General features: G+C 38.4%; 3 protein-coding genes across 6 annotated transcripts; 1 reads left to right on the top strand and 2 right to left on the bottom strand.

Moving 5' to 3' along the window:
* Window positions 1-42: 42 nt before the first annotated feature.
* LOC108364782 (uncharacterized) lies at window positions 43-711 on the bottom strand. Its single transcript, XM_017618627.1, has 2 exons — window positions 358-711; window positions 43-304 (listed from the first exon to the last, which is right to left on the bottom strand). The coding sequence occupies exons 1-2, from the start codon at window positions 490-492 to the stop codon at window positions 170-172; spliced, it is 270 nt and encodes an 89-aa protein (XP_017474116.1). The 5' UTR covers window positions 493-711; the 3' UTR covers window positions 43-169.
* Window positions 712-5,364: 4,653 nt separating this feature from the next.
* Window positions 5,365-6,998, top strand: LOC108364780 (zinc finger HIT domain-containing protein 3). Of its 3 annotated transcripts, XM_017618623.1 has the most exons (4): window positions 5,365-5,552; window positions 5,612-5,769; window positions 6,387-6,514; window positions 6,637-6,998. In XM_017618623.1, exons 1-4 carry the CDS (start codon window positions 5,488-5,490, stop codon window positions 6,688-6,690), a joined length of 405 nt encoding a protein of 134 aa, XP_017474112.1. In that variant the 5' UTR covers window positions 5,365-5,487; the 3' UTR covers window positions 6,691-6,998. The 3 variants fall into 3 exon arrangements, with proteins under 3 accessions (XP_017474112.1, XP_017474111.1, XP_017474114.1); XM_017618622.1 differs by lacking the exon at window positions 6,637-6,998 and having other exon boundaries at window positions 6,387-6,603; XM_017618625.1 differs by lacking the exon at window positions 6,637-6,998 and having other exon boundaries at window positions 5,429-5,522; window positions 6,387-6,590.
* LOC108364779 (beta-glucuronidase-like) lies at window positions 6,939-12,615 on the bottom strand. Of its 2 annotated transcripts, none has more exons than XM_017618620.1 (11): window positions 12,082-12,615; window positions 11,848-12,027; window positions 9,313-9,479; window positions 9,109-9,254; window positions 8,670-9,046; window positions 8,440-8,612; window positions 7,988-8,131; window positions 7,842-7,926; window positions 7,574-7,750; window positions 7,234-7,372; window positions 6,939-7,170 (listed from the first exon to the last, which is right to left on the bottom strand). In XM_017618620.1, exons 1-11 carry the CDS (start codon window positions 12,415-12,417, stop codon window positions 6,971-6,973), a joined length of 2,124 nt encoding a protein of 707 aa, XP_017474109.1. In that variant the 5' UTR covers window positions 12,418-12,615; the 3' UTR covers window positions 6,939-6,970. The 2 variants fall into 2 exon arrangements, with proteins under 2 accessions (XP_017474109.1, XP_017474110.1); XM_017618621.1 differs by having other exon boundaries at window positions 12,108-12,189.
* Window positions 12,616-21,330: the final 8,715 nt, after the last annotated feature.

The following is a 21,330-nucleotide window of genomic DNA, read 5'->3' as shown; positions in this document are numbered from 1 at the left end:
CACCTTATGAATATTCTCGATTTTATAGAATAACTAACATTCAAATTTTTTGAAATTGTTTTAATAACGAATCACTACAGTTTGATTGTAAATAACTATGTACATGTGTATAGTAAAATTATTTTCCATAAACTTATCGTTTGAAACCTAATTTCGTATTTTCGCTACTTTAACGCAAAGAATGCTGTGTTCGTAAATAATTCCATAAGTCGCGCGCTGTCCGTATGCTGACCATGAATTGACAGAGCTTTGTCTCAATTAAACAGAGAATGATAAATTTTGCCCGTTTGTCTTTAAGTAGAGACTAGACAAGACAAAAATAATTATTTGAGGTAAAATTTAGTTTCATTTACTTACCTCTTCATTGTTTTCGGGTCCATTTTCAACAACCGTCCACAAATTCTCAGATTCTAGATAGGCTCGTACTGTCATAGACCAAGCTTTATAGTTGTCGAGCCCTTTGAGTTTCTCAATTTGCAGCTGCAGAGTCATTTTATTATTATTTTACTCACTTTGTTGATAATAATATGTACATATGTAAATATTATCAGAAAACTGTAACGTTCACTAAGTCGTTCGAAACAAAACTGAACATGAACAGCAAAAGAAAATTGAAAAGGTATTGAGCATATGTACATATCTATGTAAATGTACATACATAAGTATATGCTCATATGTAGTCTTGCCCTTTTCATCATTCGACTGCAAAGCAATATGGCTAAAAATCGTTATTTTTGCTACAACTTGGTCAAGTGGGCAAGATTTTGAAAAGAAGATAAAAATATGACACAATGGCAATGGCTGTAGGGCGAGAAATATGAACGAAACTTGACAATGAAATTGGCTAGTAGTGCATACATATGGATGCACATATTTATATACATATGTACATATATACACAAAGGGTGAGCCATCGCACAGTATCAGATTTGATCTTCTAAGCTGCATTTAAAGGCCTGCGCAGAGAGGTGCGGTACGGTACAGGGCGGTATAATCCCGTACAATATGCGGTATGAAATACCATGGGCTTTGTTGCCATTTTAGGCCGTTTTCCGGCTACCATATAAGCTCTGATCCAATACTTCTCGTGCAAAATCCTGCAAAATTACTCTCTGAAGTGAGAGTAAAAAGTGAGTAACAACAAAAAAAGTACGGGAACAAAAAAAGCATTTTTCCTGTAAAAACGTCAACCAGTGATCAATTGACACTTTTCATGATTTCACCAGAAGAAAAAGTTCGGGTAAAATCTTGCACCTTCATTCTCTACACAACTCTCCAAAAATCGCTCTCATTTACAGGATTTTGGAGGAATTTGGAGTACGGGATCATTTTTCCTGTAACTTCCTGTAAGTTCGTGTAAAAACCTGTAAGTTCATGGAGTACTGGATCAGAGCTATAATAAATAATAAGTAAGCGGGTTTGGAACGTACTTTTTTATTTAAAGTGAAAATTATTTCATAAGTAACAAAACGAAAGACAGTAATTAAATTTATATGCTTTTAATAATACTTTAGTGTGTACATATCTGATAAAAGTAATTTAAGGTATGTAGAAAAACACGATGCAAAAAAAAAAATAATAAAAAAAATCTCGCTTACGTTAGTTTGGCGGTTAGGGCTCGATACGGTTAATTCCAAAATTTATTTAAAAAAATTCAGTGCAATGTAAAACAAAAGTATGGGTACCAAATGAAATATGTTTTTTTGGTTCACAAGAACGAATAGGAATTGAAAATGCACCTCTAATCTATTTTATTTTATTTTCAAGCTAATAAAGTTAGTCCTGAACATATAATTATTTCAAAAATAAGAATTGAAAAATTTCAAGGATATTCAAGGATAAAATTATGAAAGAGTATTTTCAATACCTACCCGTCCCCTACGGACCGAAAAATGTAATGTGTTTTAACTGTACACAATCTTTTCTTTCATTTGATACCCATACTGGTTTCTTAAGTATATTTCACTGAAATTTGTAAGTAATTTCTTGAATTACTCATATCTTTCAAATTTCAAAGTTTTTTTTAAAAATTAAAAGAGAGAGAAAAATTAAGAACGCAGTTTTACTATATTTGGCCCTTGGTTTAGCGAATATATTGATTTCTTTTGTGTGCAAAATTGCCTGTCGCAAGGTATTATATGTATATTGAGCTACACATTTATAAAAAAAATGTTAAATATTAAATAAAAAAAGAAATATAGCTAAAACTGGTCAACATAAAGCGTTTCTATTATTGCAACCAGAGTGCAAATTACAAATCCCGAAATCCCGGGATTCTAGAGAAACAATCCCGGGATTTTTGGGACTTAAAAAATACCGGGATCCCGGGCTTAACATTCCTAGTGCATACTACATGTAAATAAATGGCCTTAATAATCAATAATAATAATAATAATAATGACATAATAATCTTCCGTAAATCTTCCGCATAATCTTTCTCTCGAAAACTCCAAGAGCCACCTCATCAGATGTCCATGCCTCCGCGCCATATACCAGCATAGGCATGATGAGTGACTTATAGAGTGTGATCTTTTTACGACGAGAGAGGACTTTACTTCTCAATTGCCTACTCAGCCCAAAGTAGCACTTGTTGGCAAGAGTGATTCTCCGTTGGATTTCAAGGCTGACTTTATTATTGGTGTTAATGCTGGTTCTCAAATAAACGAAGTCGTCTACTTTTACAAACTTGTAACTGTTAACAGTGACGTGGGTGCCAAGACGCGTATGCTTTGACTGTTTGTGTGATGACAGGAGATACTTCGTTTTGTCCTCGTTCACCAACAGACCCATTCGCTTTGCTTCTCTATCCAATACCGAGAAGGCATAACAGACGTAGCCCTTGTTCTTACCGATAATATCNTCGTTTGGTATCAAACGGCTCGGAGAGGTCCTTCCCTATTCTGACGGAGCTGGTGGTATTGCTCAACGTCATTTTACACAGCCGTATTAGTTTCGCGGGGATACCAAATTCAGACATCGCGGCATAAAGGAAACTTCTCTTCGTGCTGTCGAAAGCGGCTTTGAAACCGACAAATAGATGGTGTGTGTCGATCCTATTCTCGCGGAATATTCAGAATATTGTTACTTGTGATAAAAAAAGAGACACGTATTTTTTTATTTTGAAAAAAAGTTTTTTAGAGGTCGGTTTTTTATAAAAACGCTGATGTTTTCAATTTTTTTATTTGCTTTAGATGTTAAAATGCAGCTAAAAATGTGGTTTTTACATATAATTACTCTGGTATTATTGGGGAACTTTCCCTTAATTACACACCTCTCTTGGACAATTAGAATGGGTCTAGTTCCCGAAAATATGCTCTCGGAAAGACACTAGTAAAATTAAAACGTTGATACTGAACGATTTACGCATTGTCATGGGTTGGAACTTGTTACCAGGAGGTTCCTGGAGTTGCTAATTAGGAATATGAAGTCAGTTTTTAAAATTCAAAATGGCGGATCCAAAATGGCGATCCATTTTTTTTCTTAAATAATTGGATTTGGAAACCCGGCACTCGAGAATTTTTGGGGTCGCCGATTACGAATCTGAAGTCAACCTATTTAAATTCGAAATGGTTGACCCAATATGGCGACCAAATTAAAAAAAAAAATACTAAAATATCTTTAAATTGTGCGCCAGAAGTATATTAACACTTTTTTTAAATTTATTACTTTATTAAGCGTAAACAGTTTTATAAAACACAAAATTTAAGCAGATCACAAAAAACACAGCTTCACAGCTTTGACGTTTACGTATTCATAAGAGGGATGAATTTGACGTTGGCAGTTCGAAGAAAAGGCTCCGTTATGCATACTTGGCATTGCTTGAGCGTTGTCACATAAGTAATCTGTTAAATGAGCTTCGCGTGTAAAGGCTCTGTTATGCATACTTGGCATGGCTTGAGAGTTATCACATAAGAAATCTGTTAAATGAGCTCCGCGTGTAAGCGGTTATNACACAGCTTCACAGCTTTGACGTTTACGTATTCATAAGAGGGATGAATTTGACGTTGGCAGTTCGAAGTAAGTCGAATCCCTGTATCGAATAGTCATTTCGTTATGGCTGTTCAGGATGTTGTGGAAATGGTCTTGGATTTGCAGTTGCATTTGTAAATTTTATGCTTGATGCCATGGCAACCGTGTGTATTTTATTGTTGTGAAATTACAAATGCAACGAATATGCAAATAAAAGAGCATATGCACAACATGGTATTAGTGTTGTCGTTGACATTTCTTTCATCCTTTGCTTAAAGTTTTTCTACGAAAAAACAAAATCAAAATTTTTGTGTTCAATTTGCTTATCATTAGCAACCTTTTTCTTTTATTCATATTTCAATTTTGCCAGCTAATTGACAATAAATCCCAACTAGCGTATTAGAAATGATAAAATATGGCTTCCACTTCGATAAATATATCTAAAATACTAGAAAAGACACGAATTGGAATGAGTGGATCGTGAGTTTTCAGCGNCTACTACCATTTTCGCAACAAGGGATTGCGTTCTTGCCCTTTCTCTGTCTTTCGCAAATGCAACCTTTTGTAAGGGAGTGTCAAACCGCAGCTGTCAATAATTATCTAACCTTGTATTATTGAATCATGCTAATTAGTAGGTGAGAATGATGTATTTTCTCTACCAGTAGAGAAATAATCGGTAGAGAAAAGTTACAGAAACGGGCTACTGGTTTTCGTTTGACAGATTTTGCATGGACGAAAACACAAGTTTTAGGTCGAAAACCAGTTTTACTCGCGTACTTATGGAGTTTATCCCACAGGAACATGTGTATACAACTCTGCTGTCAAACACGCACATACGCTTTCCTATGGTGTGCCAGGTTTTGCAGGATGTATGCCTGGATTATAATGGAAGTAGCGGAACGGTGTCAACTGTCACTTAATTATCTATTGTATAGGCAATGAATTCAATCGATTATAATGCACTTGAACGCAATGTAAAACGGAAGCATCTAAAAGGTATAAATTCGCCTTGAATAGATCCTTACGAATTCGCCGCGATTTGTTACGATAACCAAGGTATTAGTCCAAAGTCGTTCCCGTACGCCACGGTCACATAAGGTTTATTAGGGCCGGTTGTTCAATGTCTGGTTAGCACAAATCGGAGGTAGAAGCTCTGGTTAAATACAACGACTGCTTTATCGATCACATTTTCTATGCATGATGTCGAAATCGTCGATACTGATGTTTAACCGGCAAGTAGTGTTAACCAGACATTGAACAACCGGCCCTTATAGGTAGGAATGTTCGATATTTAAGAAAGTATCGATCTCGATACCGATGAATCGATTTAATTCATTGCTTGTAAAATCGATATGGCGATATATCGGGCTGAACAATATCGACATCGGAAAAATCGAACAGACTATTTATTTTCTGGCAAAAGTATCGATATTTTGATATATCGATATTTTTCGCCCAATTCTATTTACTAGAATTGTTTCATATTTACTAATAAGTCAAGGCGGATGGTTCTGTGTAATGTTGTGTATATCGTGTCAAACGCCGACTAAAAAGTACAAATGTTCAAAATGTTTAGTTCGATAGTAAGACAAATAAACCGAAAACATCAATTGAAACAGTTAAATGCTTATTCTCTTCTTAGTTGCTCACTTCCTTGCTACAAAAAACATCAGGACACGTGTGTTTCCAAGCAATCCTTAAACATTGAGACATGTGAAGTCTATAGCATCAATGAGCCTACTCTGCACGAGCCCTTCGGCACCGAGGATACAGTGCCCCGGAGTAAACTGGAGCTTCTGAGTAATAACCTGATCCATATTACATATATATTAATATTGATGCCCTATTATGAACTCGTACGACGCACGATAAACGCTTTCATTCTGTTATCCCTTATTACGAACTGATAATAGTAGCAAACTCGATAGTTAGCGTAACTATTGTTGTTGTAACAGCGTAGAGATTCCCAAAGGGCCCTGTCACACGGCCAGTATTTATTGGCGTGATCCAAGTATAGCGATATTTATTGACGGTGTAGCATGCAATATTGATCGCGATCCATATCGCAAAATTTGTAAAAATTTGGAAACATGGATAGCGGATCGCAAAAACGTCAATAAATATTGAACGTGTAGCATTTTCAAAACGCGATCCATACATTTCGCCAGTAGATATTGTACTCTCATAATGCGAACCATGGACCGAACCGTAGACCCGACTGTCGTAGGAACGATTGTGTAACTGATTTGTGTTGGTTAATGATAAAAGTGAACAAAAATAACAGACATTCAAATTAATACATCATTCAAGTTAATACAATTTCATATGATACGCCTGCAAGCGTTTATCGTCTATCGTATGAAATTCATAATAGAGGGGTTAGTATGTTATTGTAATCTTGTTTTTTTCCTTACTAGAACACTGCGAAACGCTCCACAATTTACTCTACAATTCGCATCTTCGAAATTTACTCACTGAAATTGATGTAGCTCCAGACGCTTGGAAAGCTATGAAAGCAGCAATGCAAGAACCACTATTTCTAGAGTTCGCCGATGAATGTTTGGCAATTATTGAACCCAATACTGACGATTATAATTAAAATATAAATTTGATAGATAAATGTGCGTTCAGAAACNAGCAGCAATGCAAGAACCACTATTTCTAGAGTTCGCCGATGAATGTTTGGAAATTATTGAACCCAATACTGACGATTATAATTAAAATATAAATTTGATAGATAAATGTGCGTTCAGAAATGCATCTAGCCATAGCATCAGTCTCTTTTTTTTCATAACTATAATTAATAGAAATGTCTTATTCACGGAAGTTCCAATTCGGCATTTAACCGTAGTTGCGCATATTGGACATTTCCACCAATTATAGTGTAGAAATAAAAGACTAATGCTTCGGCTTCATGCATTTCTGAACGCACCCAAACTAACCCAATATAAATGTGAAACAACGCGAATTTAAGATAGTATGATTTTAGATAGTATGATTATTATAAGTCATCATAATCTCTTATAAAAGGTGGTTTTTCTTGCCAGTGAATAATGTAATCGAAAATATCCCGAGGTACCTCACATTGATCGAGTTCCACGGCTAAACTGTAATAACGCTGACGAAGAAGATATGCTGCCGACTTTGGTTGGCGATTACGAGTAAAAATCCCCTTCTTATTTCCTCCAACACGAGTAAAAGCTGTAAATCACAATAGTTATACAGAAATTAGTTACAAAATGCGATATTAGTTTAAAAACTCACTTTGAGCGGTTTTAAAATCTGCGAAATTCCACAAAAATTCACCAATAAACCACTTTTGAGATCTAAGGTTATCAAAAGCTTTAAAATGCTTGCCAAGTAGTGATCGCTGATATTCTTCCGACCAAACATATGCCGGTAACTGTGGGACAGTGAAAATTTGACACATGCATATTTAATGAGAATTCTGTGCTCAGAAATGAAACAAGTCTCTTATTTGCGCAACTAAATTCCAATTCGGTATTTAAAAGTGGTTTCGCATATTATAGTGTAGAAATAAAAGATACATGCGTTGGCTTGATGCATTTCTGAGGGCAGGGAATGTATTTTATAAAATACTTACAGAATGCAATCCCTCAAAAGTATCTGCGCCATATTCGGTCATTATAACAGGTTTATTATGCATTTCATGCCACAATGTAGCTTCATCTTCTACATGTTTGGTTATCATATCCAAATTACCAGTGTTTTGGTACCATGCATTATACCTATTGAAACTCACAATATCCAAATATTGCCCCTGTTTATAAATTCATATGTATGTACGCATGTACGTTTGAATAAACATTCAATTTTACTTATGCAGATATTCAATACACATATATATTTACCAGCTTATCTTTTTTGGCTTCCACGTTTAAAGCAGCAGTGATAGGTCGTGAAGGATCCAACGACTTCGTATAGTTTGATAGAATTCTAAAAAATATTGGATGCTCAAGAACATTAACTGTGAAAATTTAAGTTCGGGGTTAAATACTTAAAGTAATTATCAGCCTGGGAATGAGAGGAGCGGGGTTCGTTTGCTATGGACCACATAACTACGCTTGCATGGTTGCGATCGCGGTGTATTAATTGTTCCAGGGAGGATTTATGATTTCGTAACAGCAACTGATCGAAAATGCTGAAAAGTTTGTACTGTTAGAATCTCGAACGTACTAGTATTGTATTGTATTGTAGATTGTATTTATGGGTCAACCAGCCACGGACGGAGCGCCCTTCCGTACTTGCTGTCCGTATCCACATCAAATTGCTGTTGATAGAGAGAGAGAAAAGCAACGCCAACGTCATCGGCATGCCGTGCTCAGTTTTCGTTAACATGAAAATCTCATAAGTTAGGTTGTTGTTGTTGTAGCGGCTACAACAACCCCGCCCAGTTGTAGGTCGTGTCGGTGGCTGGTTGAGCTCTTATTAGGGACAATAATATTTTACTCTGCATTTACGCCCGAACACTCATTTATGATCATAAAGCCATGTTCATCTGCGAACTGCATAGATTCTTCTGAATACGGATAATGAGAAGTACGGTATGCGTTAGCTCCAATCCATTTTAGTAAATTGAAATCACGAATCATAAGTGCAAAGTCAAGCCCCTTCCCTCGAATCTAAACAGAAAAAGAGAAAATTCATGCAAAAAGAAAATCCGAATTAATATATCTCACATCTGAGTCCTCATGTCGTCCAAAACCACGCAAATATATGGGGGCATCATTTAAAAGCAAAGTAGAATTATTCCATTTTAATGTACGGATCCCAATTTTCATACGATATACATCCAGCAATGAATCGTCCACAGCGTGTAAGTATATTTCTATGGTGTATAAATAGCCATGCTCGGGATTCATTAGGTAAGGCCACCATGGCATAACATCCTTTACGATCATCGACCCATTAAAGGCGTTTTTGGATACACTATGAGCTACTATTTTTCCTTCTTTGTTGCGCAACTGCGCATGAATATAAAGAGGATCAATAGGTGGATCATAAATTACAGTCTTTTTGTCGTTACCATTCACTCCCACTTCATAATGCACAATACCTGACCAAAACCTCTCAGTTTTTATTTGAACAAAAGCTATAAATACATATGTAACTGCTTACCGACATGGTTTTGGGTCAAATCGGTTGAGACTTTGATTTCCTCAATGTAAACGGACGGTGTGGTATATAAATGAACTGTTCGATGAATTCCTGCATAATTGAAGAAATCAAAGGTGTACTGCTGAACTATTACCTTTCCGTAATCACTAAGGATAAGTTATCTTTATTTATATTTGCAACAAAAAAAGCAGATTCAGCAAATACTTCTCCTCTTCGACTATTGTTCCTTGTGGTATCGTGGAATTCAAAAGTGTGTTGTCGCATAAAACCGTTAATCTATTTTCAGAAGCAAACTTCAGTACACCTGTTATTTCCGCCTCAAAGGGTAAGTGTCCAATTGCATGTGACATAACTTTTTGCCCGTTAACCCACTAAGAGAATAAAGATGTATTAGAAAATCCGAGATATATGTACATATGTATGTATACAAATCGTTCTTGTACTAAACGACTGTGATAACTGGAAAAACCAAATTTTATTGGCTTCATATTGTGACAATTTGCATATGTTTTTTGAAAATAGAAAGATCAACCGCGTCCGTTTTTTAGTTATGACAGGCTTGTAGTAAATGAACGATATACATATGTATATGAACATATGTATATCGTACAAGTTCTTCAAAAGCGTATTATCTCAAAATTATCCATTATTCAGATAACGAAAAATACTTTAAAAGCGCCCTTTACCTTAAGTTTTTTGCACAATAAATTGTCAGTTTTTATATATTAAAAATTACAATTTTTTAATGCACTTTTGATGAACGTGTACGATATGTACATATTAGAGGGCTGCGCAAATGGTTTTACTTTTATTGTATACTATTGCACACTTCAGTAAATGCAGCAATGAAGAAAATGCACTTGACAATAAATGAAGTGAAACTCAATGCTTGCTCGCAATCAAACTAAAACTGTAGTGTCGCTGCTGGATATCGTTACTTGTTTGCTTACTGCAAATAGTGATTTACACACACGCGTTCCCGCGGCAGTCGAGTCTACGTAACCGGAACGACCCAGATTTATTTATGTATGTGCATATATCTGGTCAAGGACTGTCACTCCAGCTGCACTCCCCAAAAACCATTTGGAGAATTTGTATGCTGCTACAAAAACAACAAAACTTACACTAATTCAGAAAAATAATGGAGCAGTACAGCGAGAGCGGTAAAACAATTGGGAGTGCAATAAACGGCAGCAGTTTACATGTTCAATATTAGTCATTTTGTGTTAGTATCGTGCGTGATACAAGTATCAAATATTATTTTAATAAAAAACACACATACATATATAGTTTTTTTAATCTTATAATCTGCCATCTTCTCTATCAAAGAATCCAAAGTTAAGAATAATTGGGGTAAGTTGCTGCTAAGTTTAGGTAACATACACACTTTGCAATTATGCATAGATAGCATTTTACTACACGCGCTGCATAACTCTAGAGTAGTGCTTGATGTTTTATTACAGTAATATTTTGTTGAAGCAAATTTTGATTCACTATTTGCAGTAGTCCGTCTTTCACAGTATTTGAAAGCTCTGAGGAAGCGAAATGTTTTGATATAAAAGCTTTTATGCAGCCCTCTAGTAAATATGCGTACACACTTATTGCCAGATATGCATACTTAGCGTTGCATGAGAGTTGTCACATAAGAATCTATACAATTCTGTTGGGTTTTGATTTTTACGTAAACATGGTATAGCAGCGCAAGTATGCATAACTGGGCTATTTATTACCTTAGTATGGAAAGGCCCTAACTCATTTTCTTTTTCAATTCACCTCTGCACAATAGTCGGTAGACTACCCATTAAAGGCTTAATCGAATTTAAAATCAACTACAACATCAAACAAATAGTTTATATGCTTATTAAAAAACAGTATAATGAAGAAAATCGCCACTGAAGAACTTTAGTTTGTATAAAGTAAACAAACAAAAATGTTAGCTAGGGCCTTTCTATATTAAGGTAATTTATGTATCGTCGCCTGGGTAAAAGATTGTCGTATGTTAATTTCGGCAGGTTGTGGGAAATCGCGATTGAAGTTTGGAATACAATTTCTCAAAAACGCGAGAATAGAATTTCTGCAAGTGTTACTAGTTATGAAGGATTTTATTTAGTAAAATTTTGTCGAAAGCGTCATTTGTCCACAATTTGGCAGCCACATTGTATGAAATACGACAAAATGTGATCAACATTTCTACAAAATTAACAACATTTTATACTCAAAATCTCGAAAACTAAAGGAGATATCCGAAAATAAAGAGAACGCCATTTTTAAGACATTGATTAGTTTAATATGACTGCATCACTAACTAAATTTTTACTAATTTATCGAAAAAATTTTAGGCTATATCCCGGAAAGTAAAGGAGATATCTAAAAACAGATAACACCAATCGAAAGACCTTATTTCAAAATATATAACTGCATCTATAACTAAAAATCGTCAAAATTGCGCTTACGACAATCTTTTACCCAGGCGACGGTATGTAGATGCGCAGATTTTATTTGCATATACATATCTTTGTTCGTATGGAAAAGTAGCCTATGACGAAAGGCTGGCTTTAGTATAAATCGACATTTGCAGCATACGAATGCGAATGACTCACTGGCGCTGAGCCGTTGAAGAACTTTTTAAAGAATAAAAGGAATGCTGCATTATACTAAAGCCAGCCTTTCGACATAAGCTACTTTTCCATACGAACACAGATATGTATACTCATAACACTACATGAAAGTCGTACTTACAACTATGGCAGCGTAGTGAACGCTACCAAAACGTAACCAAATGCGTTGATCAGTGTTCCACGAGTGAGGAACAAAAAACTTTTTTTCGTACCATACTGTTCCAATGTGATCACGCAAATCACTATCTGGACTTATATCATTGTAACTCGAGGGCACTGGCATTGGAAGCGTTGGTTTTACCTTGAAACATAATGAAAGTGTAAAATCGATTTTGAAAGTTCAAGCCTAAAATACCTTATCCAAATCATCTTTGTACCAACCATTACGTACCCCCTCCATGGGATTGTTAACGTCTGACCTCAAAAATCGCCAAATGCCATCAAGCGTGCGTACTTCACGCGACTCAGACTCCCGTGGGTAAAGCAAACCACGAGTTGCTGTTTCATCCTTCAACCGCATGTAATCAAATAGTTCAGCGTTTGTATTAGTTGTTCCTAATTTCGAAATATTGGGCGGCTGTTCTGAAACACCTGTCACAAGACCAGTGCTCCAATATATAGCAAGTATAATACTATGGAATGAGATTTTATTTGCAATAATCATATTTGTCCTCGCTAATATAATCCGCATACGTCCACCGAATTGTAATAATTTATTGATTTCTAAATATTTAAAATATTTTAATTGCACTTGATCCAAAAGCCATATATCTCATAACAAAATACTTTGTTTGATGATTTAGGTCCTAAATTTTAGGTTTTTGACAAAAATACGTCTAATGTAAACAAACCGCAGCTGACTAGGAATGACACAATAGAAGTGCAAAAAAATCGATTTTGACGTCGATACATCGATTTTTTTATTTTTTGGCACATCGATGCTGTGCGGGGAAATCGAATAAAACTCAATCGCTACTTATAAGTTAATAATTAATACGTTGTATTTTGTTTCAAAAACTATTCATAGTTAATTTAACTACTTTTTTGAAAATAACTGTTTGAAATATATTTTGAAAGGAACATATGAAATATTCGTTTTCAAAAGGTATTTAAGCAATAGAAAATTTTGTAGAAATTCAGTTTTTGTTCAACTTTGAAATTGGAAACTCTAAAATAAAAAGTAAAAAAAACTTTACTTGTAATATAAATGTATTTTTATAAATTAAAGAAAATATTTTCCATGTAGGAAACATATTTTTCTAATTTATATAAGTGCGGTGCGTAGTAAGAGCCATTACACCATGAGTGTGTAGATCGTGCGCCATGGATGAAAATTATCAGACGAATTCTGAATATTGCCAGGGAGTTCGTTCTTGGGGAATTTGCTTCTCCGGAGAAAGAAATCCTCCAATAATTAATTCCCAAAGAGTCGCATTTTCACCGAAAATTTGGGAGGAGAAAATTCGATCTTCGCAAGAGCTTTTTGTCACTTTTTTGACAGCTCAACTTCGCCATTCAATATAAAAAATCCTCAGGGAATTTTTATTCATGATATGAGGAAAGGGAAAAAAGAGAAAACTCTGTTCAGAATCGGTCTGTATATTAAGGCGATTCCCTTAAATCGTCAAGTCTTAAATTCTGTAAAATTCGTAAGTTTACGACGCTTTTGTGGGAACGTCTAATTTGTGAATAGGTGTAAATGGCTGTGTGACTGTTTGACAGATCAGCCAGGATTTTTTGAAGCAATTTTTATTTTGTAATATATTCCATAACATCCCGCCATCTTGTCTCTATCACTCTTGGCTAAAATACAACTAAAAATTCCGAAAATTAGGTTCTTTCCCGTACCGGATCCGGTAATTAGAGAATAAGCGAAAAGTTTGCTCTCAAAAATGGAACATAATCCAGAAGTACGGGAACGCAAAAAACCACATTTCGTGCCCAGAATTCGAGAAACAACTTATTCGCGTTGTTTTTGTTTTTGTCACTTAAATGCACACTTGGAAATTAAATTTTTGATTTCTGGGCTATTTTGGGCACCCGCGGGATCCGCGTTGCGTACGGGAAAGAACTTCATTAAGATGAACTAGTTCTTGAGTTTATTTAAACCCTGTTCGCGTACGCACTATCCAGTAAATCCAGTACTAATTTTAGTGGTTTTTACTGGATGTCGTTTTCGTACGGAAAAATTTGGAAGAAACTAGCAAAAGAGGGGAAATTGAGAGAGCAAAAATGACAGCTGAACTTGCAAGTTTTACTGGATTTTTACTGGATAAATTTTTACTAGCAACTATTTGCTAGTAAGAAAAACAGCTGATGGCATGATGCTTATTGTAAATCACATTAAGAAAATAATTGTTTACGGTGCTTTTAGAGTTGCAAATGACAAAATAAACCTATTTAAATATATAGTAAGATGGAAAGCACTAGTTTTCTAAGAAAATTGCATCGGAAAATAACAAATTAATTAGCTGTTCATAAAACTAGCAACTTCTTGCTGGTTTTGCGTTTTCTTACTTTCTTGCATATTTCACTCATTGGGAGTAAATATTCGCTTACTCTCCGAAATTTCTTTACTGGCAAGTTACTGGATATTTTTTGCTGGAGAATACGAAAACACAACTTTAGTTCAAGAAATACCCAAGCCTTGTATTTAGCATTAGAGCAAAAACAACATGTACTTGTATTTTGTTGCTTCTCTGGACTCTAAAGTGTCAAAAAAAATATTAAGCCATGTGAAATATAAACGGAAATGAAGCCGAATTCATACAAGTTGGTGTTCCTAGAATACGGAACTTCTTATATGTGAGTGACAAAGTGAGGGTGTTGGAATTTTCTTTCACTCTTCCGAAGAATACCTGAAATTTTGACATTTCTTTACAGAAAGCAAAAGCAAAATACATTCAAGTTTTTGTTTTTGTACTACCACCACCACCTTATATGAATTCGCCTCGAAGAAAAATGGCAAAAATTGCTAAATTTGTTTGCTTCCAAAGCAGTGCTCCATCCCATGATCCAACTACACAAGATCTGACAAGTTGAAGCAAAAGAAAAAAGTAATTTTCTGGCTAACGTTTGTAATTTCGGTGCCATGTTATTTTCTGTGAAAAGTAAACAAAGAATATGAAGGCGAAGCATAAAGAAAAAAATGCAGGCAATGTTGTAGCACATGTTTGTGCTAACCAATTTATTATTTTTGCACGTGTTTTTACATCCAATCACCGCGCACTTAATTTTAATTACATTTGCACAAAAAAATTTATTGAAAATCGCTTAAAAATCACTGAAATAAACCACCGACAAAATACACATAAAGAAAGAAGCAAACCAGAAACAGCAAACTTCAAAATACGAACGTCACACCCTTTTTTCTCAATTGCTATTACAAATGGCTGCTTCTTAACCGGTCAGATCTGTTCTAATTGGTTCATGGCTCCATCCCGTGTAAGTAGTGTTGCCGTTGTGCGACTAAAGGGAAAATTTTACCCTTTTATAGCGCCTATACCCTTTGACACGACTTTTGGAAAATTTTGATTTTTTGACCCATTTCCAAAATTATGTGCGACTTTTGCCCCTTTTCAGAGATATTTTTAAAAAATGTTAACAGAACCATGCTATTAAAAAAAATTTCCTCTTGCAAGTACGAAAAAATGCATCACTTAAAACTTTTAAAGTAATTGCAACTTTTTCCTTGCAGCAACTAGATTTATGTTTATGCTTTCAACCCTGTTTTGTGCAAAGCTTGTCCCGCTATTTTCTTTTCCAATTCAACGGATTTATTCTTTTACTAGCCCTTTATTGCGACTTTCTGAAAATTCTCAACGGCAACACTGCTTGTATGGCTTAGTAATCAGCGTTTGTGCTCCTAAGATAAGCCAACGAGCCAAAATATGGGTTTAAATCGCTGTTTTACTTTTTACTTTTTGACAATTTATTTTTTGGAAAAAATGAAAAAAAAATTATTTTACATTTTAAAAAAATACTTGACATTTTAAAGACCAAATCCTCATCATGTTGGTCCCCTTGTCGTGGGGATGAGGCTTAAGTGGTGGTTTAAATCTTCCTTCGGGGGGCTTTAAGCCAGCACTAACCAAGCGGGAAGCTCCGTGTGGAGCTTGGTTGACCACCCATCTGCGTAACTGCGGGTGCCGTGTTCCTCCAATCATACACACGGAGAGGACCATACCGACGATTCCCCCATGCTCGTCCTACCTACTAACCCTTCTCTACCATCTCGCCCTACCCTTCCACCCAAAAAAATTAGACCCACCCATTCAGGAAGTTCTGAACTGTCCTCGGACAAGACCAAGCAAGCCAGGGGTGCAAAGCCTGTGGCCAAGCCCTCTCTGGAACGATGCCTCAACGGCATCGAGAGTCCTTTCCGGCAACCGGTCTAGCTATATCAACAGACAAGCTAGCGAGGATATAAACCTGTCCGGTGCTGATAGCAGACCCACCCTCGCAGATAGGCCTTCGGGAGGCAAGGGCAGCCCTTTCAAAGGACAAGCTGGCCCTGCTGCCGTCCCCGCCACTCCAGGAGGCAAGGGAGCACCAACAGGTGCAACCCCTAAAGCGGCGTCGGCGACATCAGACCGCATGGCAATGCAGCAACGGGCAGCTTCCTTCTGTTCTCTATTGGCACTTCGATCTTCCCCACCTTCCAATTGTATGTCGGCAGGTCCTTATTGCAGGATCTTAAGTTCCGCTCTATTTTTTCAGGCTCGGCCGGTCTAGCTGGGATCCAAACCCGAGCCCTAGGTCTGCTAGGAATCTCTTCCTTGCTGACTGCCTCGAGTTTGGCTCCCGGCCAAACCTCACCTACCTTGCTGACGGCCAACCTGTAGAGCTGGGCTGACCTATGGTTCTCGCAAGCGATGAGCTTTGCCCTACCTTGATACCAACCAGAATCATGGCAGAGAGGAGGGGGTCCAGGGTTTTCCTCTAAGACCTGGAGTAGAATAGCCTGCCCAACCTGCCTCCATTTCTCCTTCGGGATAGTCCCTTCCTCCCCCCCTCTGTCAATGATGGCCAGTACCTCACCGCCTCCGTTAACAACATCCCTGAAGGAGGGGTATTTATGGCCACCTGTTCTCTGTCGTTTGGTGACCCCCCTGCCTGTTCAGCAGATCGTTGCCTCTTTGGAGCAGTGCCTGCCGGTTTACCCAAGCTGGCTACCACTCTCCTTGCCCAGTCCAACGACTTAAGTTCGTCCTCCGTCAGCTGTTCTGTCGGCAGGTCCATTAGCCTATTTACGACCCTAATGGCCGCCTTTTTATCGTAGTACGCCTGCTTCGAGGGGCGGACATGTTTAGCCGGCCCCACCTGACCTGTAGTTGCAACCTTTTTTGAGCTGCTGGGTATATCAGCAGCATCCTGCCGTTTTAACCTTGAAGCAGGTGCCGCACCCCGCCCGTGGGTTGAGGTGTGCCTATTTTGTTGTCTAAATTCCCTAGGCGGAGCTGACGTCGCAGCTCCAGCCGAGAAACGGTTGGAGACCGGTTTTCCCAGGCCTCCACTCCCCCCTCCTGCCTCCTACGTTACTCGTACTAGGACCAGCCCTGCCGCTAAAGCCCCCTCTACCTCCTATCACTGGCGGTCTGATCAATGTCTTGCCCGAGGCTGTAGCATCAATCGGAGCCACCCCTGTCAGTTTTTTTGGAGGGCCGTCCTCCATGGATTTTTTTGTATCTTTAGAAATTGAACTCATACTTTTGGTCCCACCAGTGTCGGACAATCAAGATCCGCCCGCACAGAGGTCCGTGTGTGCAGGTAAGGCTTGATAGAACCGGAGGTCGCCAGGTATCCGGAGCACTCCCTTCGAGACTGGGCTAGTTTTTAATCTGGGTCCCCAGCCAGGCTGAACATCAGCACGGGTCGTCTAACACCTTGTTCCAACCCAGAGTTTTTTTCACCTCCATTAGAGTGGTCCAAAAACAATAAAGTCGCAATTTTAATGCCGCCACCCCCTAGTATTGTTCCATACCGAAAACAAATATACCCATATTTTTTTATTTTGAAATCAAAAAATATTTAGGGAGTGCTCAAAGCGCTCAAAGTTTTCCATGTATTTTATATGGAGAAAAAAACAATTTTTCGTAGAAATGGTATAAAACTCTTGAAAATCAATATTTTTTGACCGGAAAACTGTGGTTCACCTCGGGAGACTTTCACTGTTAATATCCAATTGTTTATTTAACCATTTTTTAATATTAAAGATTTTTTATTGGTACCCCCTTGGCATTTTCTGAGGGTTTTGGAGGACCTATAAAATATAGTTACCATGAAAAAATGGTTAAAGAAACAATTGGGTATTATTACTGGGAATCCCCTGAAGATAAGCAAAGTTCTCCGATTGAAAAATATTGATTTTCAAGGATTTTACACCATTTCTACGAAAAGTTGTTTTTTCCCCATATAAAATACATGGCAAACTTTGAGCGCTGTGAGCACTTCCTAAATATTTTCTTATTTCAAAATAAAAAATAGGGGTATATTTGTTTTCGGTATGGAACAATCCTAGGGGGTGGCGGCATTAAAAATCCGACCTTATTTTTTCACATACAATTTTGGACCACTTTAACCTCCATAGGCCACCATCAAAACAGATTTCCATATAACTTAGCTATTGAGGAGCTTAAGCACATAGCACTGATTTCTGATCTTAGCTGGACACCATTCTGACATCGTACAGAACCTAAACTGTAGTGCCCATTACCAGTCGGCACCCTCGAGGAGGGTTCAGCCGGAGGGTTTTCGCCGACCTATTGCACCCATACTCGTACCAGTCTTTGAAGCAGTGTTACGACTTAATTGTATATCCCACAGTGCACACAATCGAAAGATCACTATATTACAAAGAAAACACTCTCGCGGCCTTCCTGGACATCGGGGGTGCTGTCAACAATGTATCTCCTGCAGCGATAATCTCATCTCTGACACNATAGCACTGATTCCTGATCTTAGCTGGACACCATTCTGACATCGTACAGACCCTAAACTGTAGTGCCCATTACCAGTCGGCACCCTCGAGGAGGGTTCAGCCGGAGGGTTTTCGCCGACCTATTGCACCCATACTCGTACCAGTCTTTGAAGCAGTGTTACGACTTAATTGTATATCCCACAGTGCACACAATCGAAAGATCACTACATTACAAAGAAAACACTCTCGCGGCCTTCCTGAACATCGGGGGTGCTGTCAACAATGTATCTCCTGCAGCGATAATCTCATCTCTGACACATCTGGGAGAAAGCAATTCACTAACCTCATTTATTGAACGAATGTTAATCGGTCGAGAAATAAGCGCAGGATTAGGTGAATCAGTAATAAAAAGGTTCCCCGTCAGGGGTACATCCCAGGGGGGTGTAATATCACCGCTCCTGTGGAACATGGCAGTAGACAGCTTCTTTGAGAACTTGAAGATATCGGCGGTTAGATAATTGCATACGCCGACGATATTGTAATAGCTATCTCGGGTAAACATCTCTCAACATTGACAGATCTGATCCAAAGATCCCTCAACAAACTATCCGTGTGGTGTAACAGGCGAGGGCTGGGAGTGAATCCTCAAAAAACAGACCTTGTGCTGTTCACTAGGAAGCACAAGATACCTGACCTCGGGAACATAACTCTAGAGGGCAACGCCCTCGCAATAAAGGAAGAGACCAAATATCTAGGTNATAGCAGTAGACAGCCTTCTTCGGGAACTTGAAGACATTGGCGGTCAGATAATTGCATACGCCGACGATATTGTAATAGCTATCTCGGGTAAACATCTCTCAACATTGACAGATCTGATCCAAAGATCCCTCAACAAACTATCGGTGTGGTGTAACAGGCGAGGGCTGGGAGTGAATCCTCAAAAAACAGACCTTGTGCTGTTCACTAGGAAGCACAAGATACCTGACCTCGGGAACATAACTCTAGAGGGCAACGCCCTCGCAATAAAGGAAGAGACCAAATATCTAGGTCTCATAGTAGATAGGAAACTAAACTGGGGGCCCAACGTTGCAGATAGAGTGCGCAAAGCAACAGCGGCACTGTATTCCTGCAGCAGGGCAATAGGGAAAAGATGGGGGATGGAACCCAAAATATTACACTGGCTATACACGGCGGTGGTTAGGCCAATTCTCTATCACGGTATAGTGGTCTGGTAGGACACCCTTGGGAAAGGGGTAAACTTAAAAAAAGTGGACAAGGTTCAAAGACTTGCGTCCACACTCATAACTGGTGCGATGGGAATAACACCACCAAGGCACTGTATGCCCTACTGAATTTTCTTCCGGTGGACCTACATGCCAAACAGGTCGCAAGTGGTGCAGCAATTCGAATGAACATTCTAAATAAGTGGTCAAATACCAGTCATGGTCACGGTAGCATACTAACGGAGTTTCCGGGTTTTCCCGGATTGGTGGACTATGCACTTCCGGAACTTGCACCCGCTACAGCGTTCGCGACCCTCCTACCCTCAAGGGAAGAGTGGAAGCATGACGGTGTAAGTAGTGGAGAGTCCATCCATATATACACAGATGGCTCAAAGCTCGAGGGAGGGGTTGGAGGAGGTTTATACTCCCATCACCTGGGAATCTCCCTCAGCTTTCGTCCCCCGCACCACTGTAGCGTTTTTCGGGCTGAACGATGGCAAACGACAGAGCCACTAAACTGATAAAGTGTGATATGATACCCCAAGTTGATATCTACATCTTCACTGACTGCCAGGCGGCAATAAAGTCCCTCACGAAGCAGTCGACAACCTCCATGGTAGCCATGAAATGCCGCGCATCTCTTAACGAGATGGCTGAGTCATTTCGTCCAAAGGTGATATGGGTTTCGGGTCACTTCGGCATAGAGGGGAACTGTAAAGCCGACGAACTGGCGCGACCTGGCACGAAACTTCCATTTGAGGATATAAACGACGAAATAGGAATAGCCTTGCAAACTTGTGAGCTACTTATCTCCAAGAGGCTTACTAAGGTAGCGAACGACAGGTGGCAGGACGAAATCACCTGCAAAACTGCCACACAATTGTGGCCGGTGCTCAGCGCCAAACGCACTGGCCTACTACTGAGTCTAAATAAGCCCAATATTGGATTATTAGTATCTGTCATAACAGGACACTGCCTAATTGGCAAGCACGCCTATCGACTTGGCCTAAGTTTACATGACTTCTGTAGAAGTTGTCAAGATGAAGAGGAGGAGGAAACGATTCTGCACCTGTTGTGGCAGTGCCCTGCTCTATCCAGACGAAGACTCTCCACTCTCGGTAGGCAGTTCTTCGACGACTTGGAGGACCTTAGATGCGTCGAAATCAGGGATCTTCTAAAATTCGTTCAAAGTTCAAATTGGTTTTAGGAGGGATTGGGAGTTGCTGACCCCACATGCGGCATCACAATGGGCTCTGAGCCTAAGTGTGTCTTATAGACGACCGCGACAACCTAACCTGACCTAAAGACCAAATAGTTTAAAAAAAAAATTAATTAGTTTATCTGCTGATACTAGGTACCTGTTCAATATGCCTTGGTAGGACTAAAAAATATATTTTAATGCGTTTCCTTTTTAAGAATTTGTCAAAATATGGAATGTTTTGTTTGCTTTAATACTTCTATT

Source organism: Rhagoletis zephyria, unplaced genomic scaffold (assembly GCF_001687245.7).
Source record: "Rhagoletis zephyria isolate East Lansing unplaced genomic scaffold, Rhagoletis_zephyria_1.1 Rzeph_scaffold_01669, whole genome shotgun sequence".
NCBI lineage: Eukaryota > Metazoa > Arthropoda > Insecta > Diptera > Tephritidae > Rhagoletis > Rhagoletis zephyria.
Note: the sequence above shows the minus strand (reverse complement) of the source record. Positions and strands in the feature narration are given on the sequence as shown.

What these genes read in the sequence shown, in the direction of transcription:
- LOC108364782 (XM_017618627.1), bottom strand. Translation starts at nt 492, where the DNA reads ATGACTCTGCAGCTGCAAATTGAGAAACTCAAAGGGCTCGACAACTAT. An exon ending in GACCCGAAAACAATGAAGAG is followed by an intron (nt 305 to 357) that starts GTAAGTAAATGA and finishes TGTCTTGTCTAG; the next exon opens with TCTCTACTTAAAGACAAACG.
- LOC108364780 (XM_017618623.1), top strand. Translation starts at nt 5,488, where the DNA reads ATGTTGTGTATATCGTGTCAAACGCCGACTAAAAAGTACAAATGTTCA. An exon ending in TCAAAATGTTTAGTTCGATA is followed by an intron (nt 5,553 to 5,611) that starts GTAAGACAAATA and finishes TTCTCTTCTTAG; the next exon opens with TTGCTCACTTCCTTGCTACA. An exon ending in AAGAACCACTATTTCTAGAG is followed by an intron (nt 6,515 to 6,636) that starts TTCGCCGATGAA and finishes CTATTTCTAGAG; the next exon opens with TTCGCCGATGAATGTTTGGA.
- LOC108364779 (XM_017618620.1), bottom strand. Translation starts at nt 12,417, where the DNA reads ATGCGGATTATATTAGCGAGGACAAATATGATTATTGCAAATAAAATC. An exon ending in AAGCCAAAAAAGATAAGCTG is followed by an intron (nt 7,751 to 7,841) that starts GTAAATATATAT and finishes ATTTATAAACAG; the next exon opens with GGGCAATATTTGGATATTGT. An exon ending in CTTTTGAGGGATTGCATTCT is followed by an intron (nt 7,373 to 7,573) that starts GTAAGTATTTTA and finishes ACTGTCCCACAG; the next exon opens with TTACCGGCATATGTTTGGTC.